Raw genomic sequence first — 12837 nt, forward strand, 5'->3', positions numbered from 1 at the left:
GAAAACATGACCAGTACTGTTTCAGTAGCAATGAGACGAGTTTTGAACAGCAGTCTTCCAAAGCCAGGCATTTAAAATGTGTACATTCATTTACATTTGCTGAACCATTCTCTCATCAAATAAACTGTGTATGTTTTGATGAAGTTGTGTGGAATACTCCTTCAGTTCAAAGTGCGGGAACGCTACTCCGGTATCTCAATTGATGTCTGCGATTGGTTCAGTATTTCTTGACAAAAAATTAGTTTTCAAATTCAGTTTTAAAATAAGACTTTGAGAATTAAAAAGTGCATGATTCCAAAATAAAGTATGCATAGTTATATAACCCTCCAGCTGTTGTGGATGTACATTAGCTAAAGCGTAGGTTGTAGCAAAAGTGTGGAATACAAATAAAGCTCGGAATTCAAATAGCCATTCCACACTTTGCCGGACAGTTCATTTTCATTTTATGCTTTAATGCTTTAAGTTCTGTCCTACGATTTATGCCAGCATCAGAGTATGTTTGTTGTACTTTATTGATGAAAGGAAGACTGTTTACACTTGTTCAGGTACACCCATATAAGACAAGCCAGATTAAGACCTTGAGTGTTATCAGCCATGTTTTAAACAAACAGTTGAAACCTAAAGGTTACTTCATAAAAATATTCTCCTAACGATTTTCAGCACAGATGTCCTGAACGACATTGACCACTAAGGCCTTCATTTCTTGTTTCGACTGTAGCCCTTTTTTCCCTTCCCTTAATTCTATGAATTTTAATTCAATATGAATAATAGGTTGTGGTGTGCAAAATGTTAGGAATCTCATGAAGATTCAGATGGCTTTGGCATTTTTTTTGTTTTGTTCTGTTTTTGTTTTTTTGTCTACAGAGGCTAAACTAGGTTGTTCTATTGCATTTCACTGATATGAAATCCTACTTTACTTTCAGGGAAATGTTACACACACACACATATATGTATGTGTGTGTGTATATATATATATATATAGATATATATATATATATATATATATATACACACTACCGTTGGAGATTGTGTCAGAATTCTTGCAATATGTTAATCCGCCCTGGGTTTCCTGTGCTTAACATTCTCTGTGGGTGTCACCCCATTGGAATAGCCATTTGCAGAAGCTAGAGATCCATTCTGATAACCAATTTTCTGTGAAGCTCCTTGTTTCATGTAGGTCTAAAAATAATGGTGAGAAATACATTGTTTGTTATTATTCAAACTGTAAACATCATTAACTCATATCATAATATAACATGAAGGACAGATTCAACAGATTACATCTTAGAGTATGGTAGCATAATTAAAACAACACATTGGCTCACCTGAATGTAGAAGTTTGTGAAAAGGACAATAAGAGAAACCATGTAGGATATCTGGAAATATAGCCAGCCCATTGGGAAACCACATGGCCAGATCACAGCACATGTTGTCTGAGACATAGTTAAAACAAACTGGGTCTGTAAGAGAACAGAGGAAAAAATATATATACATAAGCATCATTTTGAATCTTCCATAAGTTTCTACACTGCGTTGCTTTACCATGAACAAATATGGGATGTTATGAAAAAGAGAGAAAATAACAGTCATAATATATTTCTAATGGACTATACACAAAAACAATTTGTGGTAAACTTGTCTCTGACTTGTTTTGCAACATAACAAAGCACATTAAGAAGAGATTTTCCAGTGTCAAGTGTCTCACCAGTTGGCCCTGCGTGATGTATCTCTTCCACCAGAGGTATGGGCGCAGGGCCGGGATAGACGAAAGGCCATAATAGGAGTACATCAGCACGTGGATGAAGCTATTGAGGGTGGCTCCAAAATATGCTGAAGAAACAGCAGAAAGAGGACATGAGGGATTCATCTGGCACAGACTCAATTTCAGTACAAGAAGTGATACTCAGGCAGCTCAAAGACAGTGTTTTATTCTTCTCCTCCACCCCTCCTTCTGAGCGGTCTAGCAATACCAGTGTTCGAAAGCACAAAGTCAATGCATTCCATTCTAGAACATTATGTCCTCAGTTAAACAAATATTGCAACCTAGAAGGTCAATGATTATGGAAGTAAATAAGCAAGCATCTTTATCCTTGAAACGTGTACAAGCCAAGCATGTCCAAATCATTCAGCCACTGACTGATGTTTGTCATAGGAGTTAGGTATCAGCAGCCCCTCTGAATAATGACCCGGATCTATGAAATATAAACATTGCTGTCTGCAGCAGAACAAGCCACAGTAAAGAATTATGCATCGTTCTTGGTGCGTGGTCAAGTAACTCTACCATTTGTGGCATATTTGGGTTTGTTTTTTGTGTGTCTGAATTACTCAGAGTGCATAGTGGATGAGACGGCAAGTTATTTTTAAAAACACTTACAGTGACCGCATGGTACCCAGTTCATCACAAACCACCATATATTGAGCATACTGGCGTGGTGATAGACATGCAAGAAAGTAATCTGGTGGTTGTTCTTCCGTAGGATGAAAAAGAAGGTGTCCAAAAACTCAATGAGTTTGGAAAAGTAATACCACCACAGCACATTCATGATCTGGGAACAAAGGAGACATGGAGCAAGGTCAAGAACAAATCAAGATTATCCAAAATGCGTCACAACGCAGTACGTGGTGTTTGACATGGTGTGGTGAGATGAATAAAGCTCCGGTCACCTGTACCCTCAGCTTTTTCTGAGCACACTTACGGCATTCTATGTGTGAATTTATTACATTTATTGCAACATTAATTGAGCAGGTCTTTATGTTCTTTTTTGTAAGTCAGTCAGATGTGCCAACCTAGCAAAAGTACTACTACTGCGGCTTAAATTATGAAATTTTCTGGGGGATGGGGGGGGGGGGGGGGGGCAGTGGTAGGGTTGTTGCGATAACCGCAATATCGCAATACCGCGCTATTGACAAGCCAACTGCAGGGGATGGCAAGTAACTGCCACAACCGCTGTGTTCACGTTTCTCTTTTTTTCATGAGGCTAGGCCCTTCTTGTTTAATACTTTGATGTGTGCGCACAAGAAACTATTTCGGTTGAGAAATTAAAATTTAAATAGTTTCTTGTGTGCAGGAGACCCTTCGATAATTTTTTTTTTCCTCATGTCCCCTAATATTTTTTGCTAATGGCCCAGGGGTTGCGTAGATTTGCACTTAAAACATTTAGCATAAATCATTTGCGTACAGCTTACTTTGTATTCTTATTGCCTCGTATCCCTTCTATGTTCTGCATTAAACATAGGGGTGGGCGATCCTAATTTGACATATCCCTTCTGTGTTCTGCATTAAAAATAGGGGTGGGCGATCCTAATTTGACATATAATCTACTTTTCAGAGGAATTGTACAGATAGCATCATTAAATAAATAAATAACAGTGCTGTCCAAACTTTCCTTCTCTTCCTGAACTAAGCAAAAGTCTGATTGGATGTGACACAATTAGGACAATGCTCATTGAATGCACTACTTGGGGGTATTCCAGAATACGGGTTCAGTGAAAACTCTGAAGGGCTTTTCACACTGCATTTAGCCCAGGGCTAAAAGCATTCTTAGAACCTTCTTAGCCCCAGGCTAAGAAAGCTTTCGCATGGCACATTCCAAAGTGGGTTAACCCTGACTTTAGCCTAGGGCTTGCAGGCCCTGCTCCGGAGCAGGGTTATCCCCTGAAGGGCTTTTCACACTGCACTTAGCCCAGGGCTAAAATCATTCTTAGAACCATCTTAACCCTGGGTTCACAATGTGTGTGTGAAAAGGGGCTAAGTTACCCCTGGGTCAACTGTGCAGTGTGAAAAGCCCTCTGAGTTAGTTAACTCTGAACAAGTAGTAAACCTCCTAATAGAAGGGCCCTATGGCTTTTTGTTTTGCTAGGAGAATTTTTAATCTTTAATCAGATGCAAATAAAAAACATCAAAACTATTTATAGTTTGGTTGTAACTAGTCTACGTTTTAAAAGAGGTGAGAAAAATTGTGATTCAGATTGTGGATCGTGATTCTACCCTGAAAGATCGAGATAATCTTTTGGCCAGATTGCCCACCCCTAATACAATAACGAAGTATTTTGTTTGTTGTTTTTGTTAATTCATTTTAAAACTGAGTCACCTTGATCATTTAAAAAGCAACAGTATACCTAATAATAGCCTAACAATAAAGCTTATTTATATAGCACTAAAATCAGGATAAATGCAGTACTTTTCAAAAAAAAAAAAAAAAGAAAGAGAAAGAGAAGAAAAAAAAAAGAAGGAAAAAATGGCGTTAATACTGCATATCGCACCGTTGAGCCACCCTAAATCACCAAAGGGGAAATTCCTTCACCAGGACAGTCCTAGGTGTTACATGAATTTCCTGTGATCTTGACTGTTAGTGAATGAGTCAGCTTCCTGTCAAGACCGGTGACACAATGAAGCTGGCTGGATCAGGATTGAGCCCAAAAACATGAGCTCAAATCGAGATTACAGTGTAGTGTATGTCATAGAATGACTGTCTTAAGGCGAGATTTGTGTAACATACATGCATTTTATGCTTTGTGGATCCAGTTTATCTAATAAAATAAATGGACCAAATAAAATAGAAAGACGTGGGATCAGTCAACTTAATGAATTCAGAGGTTTGAGATCAGATCAACAGTACAGTCACTGTATCAAGTTTAATTACTGTACTGTTGTCTTAATAAGACTTTGCTAGGAATAGATCGAACAAACTGCGATAAAGGCTCATTACTACTTCCAGAGCAATTAAATTAAACATGGAAAAAAAGCTATTTAGATGAAATGCATGCAGGTTACACCATGCCACAACCTCAGCTTGAGACAAAATGAGTGATTGTAAATGAAATCTTGAGGCCATCTGATCTAGTCACTCCAAAACAGCAACATCTGGACTGCCCAGAGTCACTGCTGGAAGGCAAGTGTATATCCAAGTATTTACATTAATCTTTCAAAAGCTACTAATTAAGGCCTGGAAAACAAGGTTAGCTTACGCTAAAGCTAATAAATTTTTTTAATATGTCAATAAACAACCCAGTCGCATCACAAACTTGTGCAAACACTGAGCTGTGACAAATGACAAATCACATTTCAGCTCCGCTAGTTTAAAAATGATTTTCTTGCAGATTTACCTTATTGTCATACTCTCCAGCACTGCGCGTATCCTGGCAGAAGAAGTTGTATCCACCATACCACACAGAACTGACTAACTGCAAAAAGAAGAACAGTGCATTTACAATGCTTATAATGTCATTACACTTAGTTTGAGTATTGTGCTGTGACCTCCCATGCCTCACATTCATAACTGAGTTGTTTTTGTTATCATCCTTTTCCTGTATATAATTTCCTCACATCCACGTTTGCATCTGCACAGTATCAGTCACCACCACTCACACAATCTTGGAAAAGCTCTGAACTGAGTAACAGTTTGAACAAGTAAAGACACGCTGACCGCTAAAAACAGCAGCACACTCCTATTTTATCCCATGATCAATTGGTGTTTCACACACTATCTGTGCTGAATCCTCTTGTGAATTTGTTCTTCTTCACTGTCTATTGTGTTATAGCTGCATTCTTTGACCCTCAAAATACTCCAAAATAGCTCTGCTGAATGAGGGCCTGTTCAAACCAAATAAGGAAAGAAGAAAAAGACTATGCTTTGATTGGCCTCTGGCTTAAATTAAATTACAGAGCCCTTTTCAGCAAGAACAGTACAAAAAATGTCAGAAGGATTTGGGCCCCAAATAAAAAGGTCTTCCTACAATAATTTGAACAATCCCAAAAATATGATAAGAATATGTATGTTAACTATAGTAAAAGTGGTTGCTTTACAAGGAATCCACATGGCAAGATCTGTCTCACATCTTTTTACAATTATCTCTTCACTGTTGGGAAATAAAACAGTTTAAGTACAACCTCGCTTACCCTCTTTCTGGGTTTATCAGACAGACTACCATGGTGTGTCCTAACAGAAATCTGGCACCGTTCCCCTTACAGCTGTGGAGAGCTGGCTTAACATTAGCATGGCTGCAGCCTGGCCAGACATGCACTATTGCTCAACTGTGTAATCCTAAAATGCAGCTTTTTAGTTTCCTCACTCTGATTTCATATCTCTGGATTTCAAAAGAACGTTCTGGAGTTAAGTGATAGAATCTTATAAATGTGCTGTTTATTTTTCTAATGTGGAGGGTAAATGTTACAGCTACAGTCTTCATTGACAACAACAACAAAAAACAAAAGAGAGAGAGAGAGAGAGAGAAAGATAGAGAGAATATTGTTTGTAGAATATGTAATAGACAAAGGGAGGAAATATTCCAACAGTGCATGAGTTGTTGCTCCTCTGTTAGCATGACAGCATGCTAATAAAAGAATAAAACACCACATAGCAGGCATAGAGCTGACTCAGAAAACAGTTGGGGAAAGAAGCTGATCTAATCAACTGAAGAGCAATGACAGCTCATAAGCCTTGACAACCTTCAACTCAGAGGAAGAGGAGAAAACAGTTCTAACTGAAACCTCCTCTCTTATTCTAGCTTTCAGTTTTTAACTCACCCAACAGTAAGACAAATATAACAGGAGTATATTTTATAATATTTGCATACCAGGAAACAGTTTAGAGAGATATTGATCATAAAATGACTGGGAAATAACTCTCTTGTTGCTGATCATTCAGACATCGGGCTTCTTCGTTAGTTTTGCGTTGTGTGCAACAGTGGAGTGAATTTGACGTGAAAAAGTTAAGAGGCCAAAGAGGGCTTTTAAGTTTCAATATGCACATGTATATTCAAAAACAATATGAATGCTATAATCTTTGCCAGTGGATGTAACTTATAGTGAGACTGAAGATTTGAATCAAAATTTAACTCAGATTCCTTAGACAAATGATGTATTGTATTGTTCTTATTTGACAAAAACTTATAACACTACACCAACCAATGCAACAATCAGGCTTTTTGGAAAACTTATAACACCACACCAACCAATGCAACAATCAGGCTTTTTGGAAAACTAGGACATTGAAACAGCCCCTCGATGACCCCAGATAACAATACTGGGTTGTGCTAGTTGAGTAAAAACCATGATGTGTTTTCTGAAACAATGAGCTTGTCAGAATCCAGCTGTCCACACATCAGCTCTGTTTTGGACTAAGCTGTGTCAGGTTTCACCGTGAAATGTTAAAATTTCAACAACAAAAAAATTAAGATAATAGGTAAAAAAAGATTTAAAGATTAAAAAGACCAGACCAGTGTGACTTCCTTGCGGGTGAGCTGAAGTTAAACTGAATGAGAAAGAAAAGCTTTTTTTTTTTTGTTTTGTGCCTAAAGACAAGCCCTGTCATGACCAACACTTTAACTTGTAATGTGCCAACCATATTCATATTAATAAATTAAATATTTTGATTCCTTTAAAAAAATATACTGCAATTCCACACATGCCTCTAGCTTCCAATCAACGTGCACACATGACTTTCTATGTGAGGACCTCTGTCCAAAGTAAGTGTGGAGCTATTGGCCTACCTCACAGAACATATAGAGGGACAGGAGAGTGAGGCCCAGATTGTACACCACCAAGACACCTCTGAGGGAGAATGGCTGTCTGTCCTTCATATACTTTGGACCCTTCCAAACAATCAGGAGATATAAAACCGTAAACAGAAACGTTGGGGGATAATTGTCCAACATTAGCCATCCACGAACTCGAGGATCTGAAATGTGAAAATAAGGAAACAGATAAACATCTTCATTGTGTCTTCTTGACGAGCAGTGTAATTCCAACTGCCTGTTCTGTCCTGACTGCTGCAGCAAGTCAGCCACTGAAGACGGTTCTAGAAACCACACCGCAGTAAAAGAGATTATACACAACAAAATACAAGGCAATCTAGTAGAAGAATGGACATAGGCAAACAACAGATAAACACAATATTATAAAGCGGTGAAGCAACAACTGCGGGTTCCAACCTTATGTGATGTAATGAGATGTGACAATATGGTGAAAAGCATAACCCATCACTTTTCACTCAACATTTGCTCTAAGCCAAAAGAACAGGAAGTACAATTTGAAAAATGATGATTTAAACCCTTCATGGTATTATATCACCACACATTACATCACAGCCTCTAACACTGAAATCCACAACACAGTTAGGCACTCCTTTGAGAATGCAGTGGTGCATCTGCTTTTCTCCTTTCCACAATTTTTTTTTTTTGGGTGGGGGGTTGCTTTTGGTTAGTTTCTCTGATTTGATAGTGTCCTATTCTTTTCTTTTAAAATAAACCATATTGGTAATCAATGCCTTGATATTCTGTAACTCAGCCAAAGAACAAAAACATATCTAAAAATGATTAACAATGGCATCCTACAATGCCTGCTAGAAGTATCCAAATCTAGTAATAAACTGTATCTAACCTAGTACCAATTACTACAAATCTGAGAGTGAATTGATTATGAAACAGCACAATTACCACGTGCATGTTACAGGGAAGTCAAAAGGAGAATTCTGATGATCTGACATGTGAAATCATTTCAATTACAAATACTTTGTTCAGTATTACTCTAATGAACTTGAGCAAAGAAAGCTACTTGGTCATTTCTTGACCAGCATTTTAAGAAGCTTAACTGTGAAATAATTCTCATTAAATCCGTTTACCATTAGAGATGCTTGATTAACAAGGATATCTGGCCCCTAAATACTGAACAACTAGACTATGCAATTAAAAGTACCTAATTTGCAATCCCAATGTACTGACATGAAATCTCAGAGTGGTATCTTTTCTCAGTTCCCTTAATACTAACATAAAAGGTTCACTCTATGAACTCATGAATTCATCATGTTCTTACCACGAGGGCCCATCCATGAGTCGATATATGCGTTAAGGTGTTGATTAAAGGTCTCCATTTCAAGCCTGTGAATACAAAAATTTTTAAAGTTTATCATATCCAATTACTTTAATTGCCTATTAATTTTGAGATAAGAAGCTATAAAATATCCTTAATGATCATCAAAATACATTATAAAACACTGGGGACACAGTCTGGCTCTGCACTGAGACTACAGGTCTAAGTTCACAGACAGCTGAAAGTCATTCAACCAGACCTTGCAATGGACCTCATATCATTGCGGTGTCTTACCCCATATGACTGAGCAAGAGTACCTATGACAAAGACAGTTTCTCAGTCATTATCTACTAGCTCAGAATTCTACTCATGACTTTCCAATCCATGAATTTCCAACACGTTTGAGAGCACCCATCAAAACAGTGACTTTAATAAGGATCGCCCGACATCGCCTTATTGACGTATGCAGACTTAAAAATATTGATGAAAGTCACTCCAAAAGGGTGTCCACTCTCTGAGCAATGAAAACAAACCTATAATAAGGTTCTTTATATCATCACAGTAGACTGCACATAAACGCATGGAGATTTCTCATTTCTAGCAACTCTGATTCCATCATTGTAAACAATGTGATTACTAGAGATAAATTAAGAAATGGCCTTAAAAAGATAAACTTAACCGTTTCCCATTCACCAATAAAATCGTTTATTCAAAACCATGATTATAAAGACGACATCATCATCTGTCAAATTATGCAATATTCCACCATCACGGCTAATGATCTGACTTGTCCCCCAAAAAGTAAGCAAGTTGGTTTACTTAATGTCAATTGATTGAAGTTGCAGATATCCAAATTGCTTAAATTTCTAAAATGTTATGCTGCTAGCAGGACTCTATCAAGTGTGTCGATGAGAATCATTATTTGAGTAATATATGGCCATAATGATATTGTAGGACAAGTTTGACTTAGATTGACTCGCTACTCAGTCACCGTTACTCGTTTCGCAGTTTAATAAGAGCTTTTTCTCGGTTTAAAACCGCTGTCGGCAAACTTAGTCGAATATTCTTTGTGGAAAAGGAAAATATATTTCGTTTACTTTTTAGTTTTAGATACGCAGAACATGATCTTTATCAAATGAAATCGTAAGCACCAGAACGCTAACATCATTCGCATTCACTGTTCCAGCATGACGCGACTCTTCTATCCCAACCGTAAGGCTTGAGGTTTCAGCATTGGTGATGACAGAGAAAGCAAATCTAAGATCAGCTATTCGGTCGTAAAGAAATATCGGGAGACCAACAAATGCAAAATAATTTTGGCTAATTCAGTCACTTCTAAATAAGTGGTATGTTATGCATCAAGGATTTCGTCTCACCTCTTTAGACGTGTCCTTGACTGCTGAATCCGAGAGCAGCACTGTCGACTCGACTCCTGCTGGGTCAGTGGAAACAGGATAACTATATGAACTGAGTGTCCCCGTATTCTCAACGTCACAAGTGACGGTACCTATAACTGGTGGGGAGACCTCGCATCATCGCACTGATCGCAACCTTCTGCCAGTATAATGCGATAGTCTAAAGTCTATGAGACCGCAGTAAAGTTTGTTTTATATGATCGCATCCTAATCGTACCTTGCTTAGCAATAAACAGTTTTCACCGTCCTTGACGGTTTCTGTGACGTTACAAGAAATCGTAGGATTCCAGACACAACTTTATCTCGCATTACAGCCAGAAACTGACTACAGTTCACTACCTTTTTCGCGAATTTTTTAAAAGCCTTTACAATAGGATTTTTTCTGTATTTATCATTAGCATTGCAGTTTGTCCAGTAATACATGTAAGTCTTTGAGTCTGCTTTTTACGCTTAATTGCAACTTTATCTGCAGACCGACTATGGCAAAAACTATGTAGTGAAACTAATTTACTTTCTTATCTTGCTATTATTTTGAGTTCTTTTAGCTTGAACAAGCAGTGTAACGGTAACGTTAGAGCTCATGCAAAAACGTCATGTTCACCAGGCGTTCACACTCCCTTGGGCATAGTCACCCGATTCATCTGGAGTTACAGTGAGCCAATCACAACATCGCTCACATGTAGCTGCGAGAGGGATGGACCACGCGTGACGTGCCAGTAGACCAGAAGTTATAATCCACTTCCTTGTACGGTATTATTTATCCCTCTTTTGGGCCTGATGAAACTCACGGGAACGCTATTAAGGAGAGAAATATTAGATTCTAGCACATCTGTGAATTGTGTGAGAAGACCATACTCAGATCTGTGAACTATGACATGTCTTGCAGTGAGAACATATGCAAAGCACAAGCTACCTGTTGCGTAACCTTTGATAATGTTTTACGGACGAACAAGTGATGATGTAGCATATTACACCTGCATCACACTGGTCAAAAAATGAGAAGAGGCATGACAGAAGCAACAGGGAAAGTGAAACTGCTTTTTACTGTGACCAGCCATTTTCTTCACATACTACTGCTTCTTTCTTACTGAAAGAAAACTGGCCGAAACCCACACTCAGTCCTAAAATGCTTTTCTCTCCCCGTCTTCAGACAAAATGCATTTGCCCTTAGGAAAGCTATCATTCCATCAAGGGCTCGCTGTTTGCAATTTTATTTTAGCTCAAACAATCCCTACTCTACAACGAGGTATAAATGTGCCTTTTGCTGATGACTTTATTGCTGGTAGTAAATGTTAATGTGGAACAAAGGCATACGCCTTAACCGTTTACAAAGAAAAGTGGCCTTACTTGAACAAAAGATTGAGTATGGGGTGTTTTGTAAAGAAAAATTTGTTTGTTTTGTTTGTTTTGTAAAGAAAAATGGTTTTGCTCTTCCACCGCAGACTCTATCCACAATGAGACGAAAGGCCTCATATGGGAAGGTGACATTTGCACAACTTTCTCTCCAACGATATGTAAGGTACGCCACTTCCCACGCAGATTTTAGGATGTATAAAATAAACGAACAAATGTGACGTCAGAATGTAAACACCTCCGTGCTCACTTCATTGCACATCTACGCAAACTTTTACAGGTCGGTGATATGGAGACAGTTGGAGAAAGTTTAAACTGATGAAATTAATATTTCACTATGTTCCCTTCAATGGAGGCCTACTTCCTATCAAATTACAAAGCATATTGTTATGTCTGATGAATAATCAAGAAAATACATCTTAGGTATTCATTATTGTTTAAACCTAAAAATCCACGGGTGGGCTTTGTGATCAGAGCTTGAAACTGAATAATGAGGATGTGCGGCGTAGCAATGAACTTTTTGGCACCGACCTTTATACCGTGACATTTGCGTTTTGCAACTCAACATATTTTCTTTTGTTGGAAGTGGCATGGCCGAGGCCACATAAGATTAACTTTTTTTCTGGCTTGAACTTCATCCACAGGTTTATCAGTTTCACAATCACCTAAATTGTGCTTCTTTGATCTCTGATTTTGCCGCCTTTGCTCGAGAGTCGGTTGAAATGTTCCACATAGTGCTTTTATTTTAAATTAATTTTAGATGGCCGTTATCTCACACACTGTGAGCAGTGAATTTGACCTCTGCATTTAACCCATTCTTACACACCAGTAGTGAGCACACAGTTGGGGGTTAAGTGCCTTGCCCAAGGGCACTTAAGCTGTGGATGCTTTCCTGTGAATTGAACCGGCGACCTTTCGGTCACAAGCCCGCTTCTGTAACCCTTGGGCAACGGGCTGTCCCAAACAATGTCCTTGAAACTTTTAAAAACCAAAACGGAGCCCAGGTCGTTACTGTGGGGTACACTGATATATAGCTGATAGAAAAAGGCTTCTGAAGATTCTGTCTGAGCTATTTTGGTTCAGTCCCAAACTTCCAGCTGCATTTTCGATCCTTTTGGCTGGAAAGAACACGAACGACACCCAGGGGGTTACTGTGGACTGCCACGCCCATTTTTATGTGCAAAAGATTCAGAGACTTAACGTGATGGGACATGAATCTCGTTACAGAGTGCACAATCAGTATGGCGATTTAATAGGAAA

At 38.4% G+C, this 12837-nt stretch overlaps 1 protein-coding gene across 1 annotated transcript; it reads right to left on the reverse strand.

The window, feature by feature from the left end:
* Positions 1-999: 999 nt before the first annotated feature.
* On the reverse strand, positions 1000-10353 carry elovl5 (ELOVL fatty acid elongase 5). Its single transcript, XM_030771730.1, has 8 exons — positions 10186-10353; positions 8813-8877; positions 7492-7679; positions 5107-5184; positions 2375-2546; positions 1706-1830; positions 1326-1460; positions 1000-1179 (listed from the first exon to the last, which is right to left on the reverse strand). Exons 2-8 carry the CDS (start codon positions 8868-8870, stop codon positions 1051-1053), a joined length of 885 nt encoding a protein of 294 aa, XP_030627590.1. The 5' UTR covers positions 8871-8877; positions 10186-10353; the 3' UTR covers positions 1000-1050.
* Between the last annotated feature and the right edge of the window lie 2484 nt (positions 10354-12837).

Source organism: Chanos chanos, chromosome 4 (assembly GCF_902362185.1).
Source record: "Chanos chanos chromosome 4, fChaCha1.1, whole genome shotgun sequence".
Classification (NCBI taxonomy): domain Eukaryota; kingdom Metazoa; phylum Chordata; class Actinopteri; order Gonorynchiformes; family Chanidae; genus Chanos; species Chanos chanos.

Bases quoted from the DNA above. Each gene is read 5' to 3' on its own strand.
- elovl5 (XM_030771730.1), bottom strand. From the start codon at position 8,870: ATGGAGACCTTTAATCAACACCTTAACGCATATATCGACTCATGGATG. The intron at 7,680-8,812 runs GTAAGAACATGA...TTCACATTTCAG, and splicing joins CTCATGGATGGGCCCTCGTG to ATCCTCGAGTTCGTGGATGG. The intron at 2,547-5,106 runs GTAAATCTGCAA...CTTTGTTCCCAG, and splicing joins CTGGAGAGTATGACAATAAG to ATCATGAATGTGCTGTGGTG.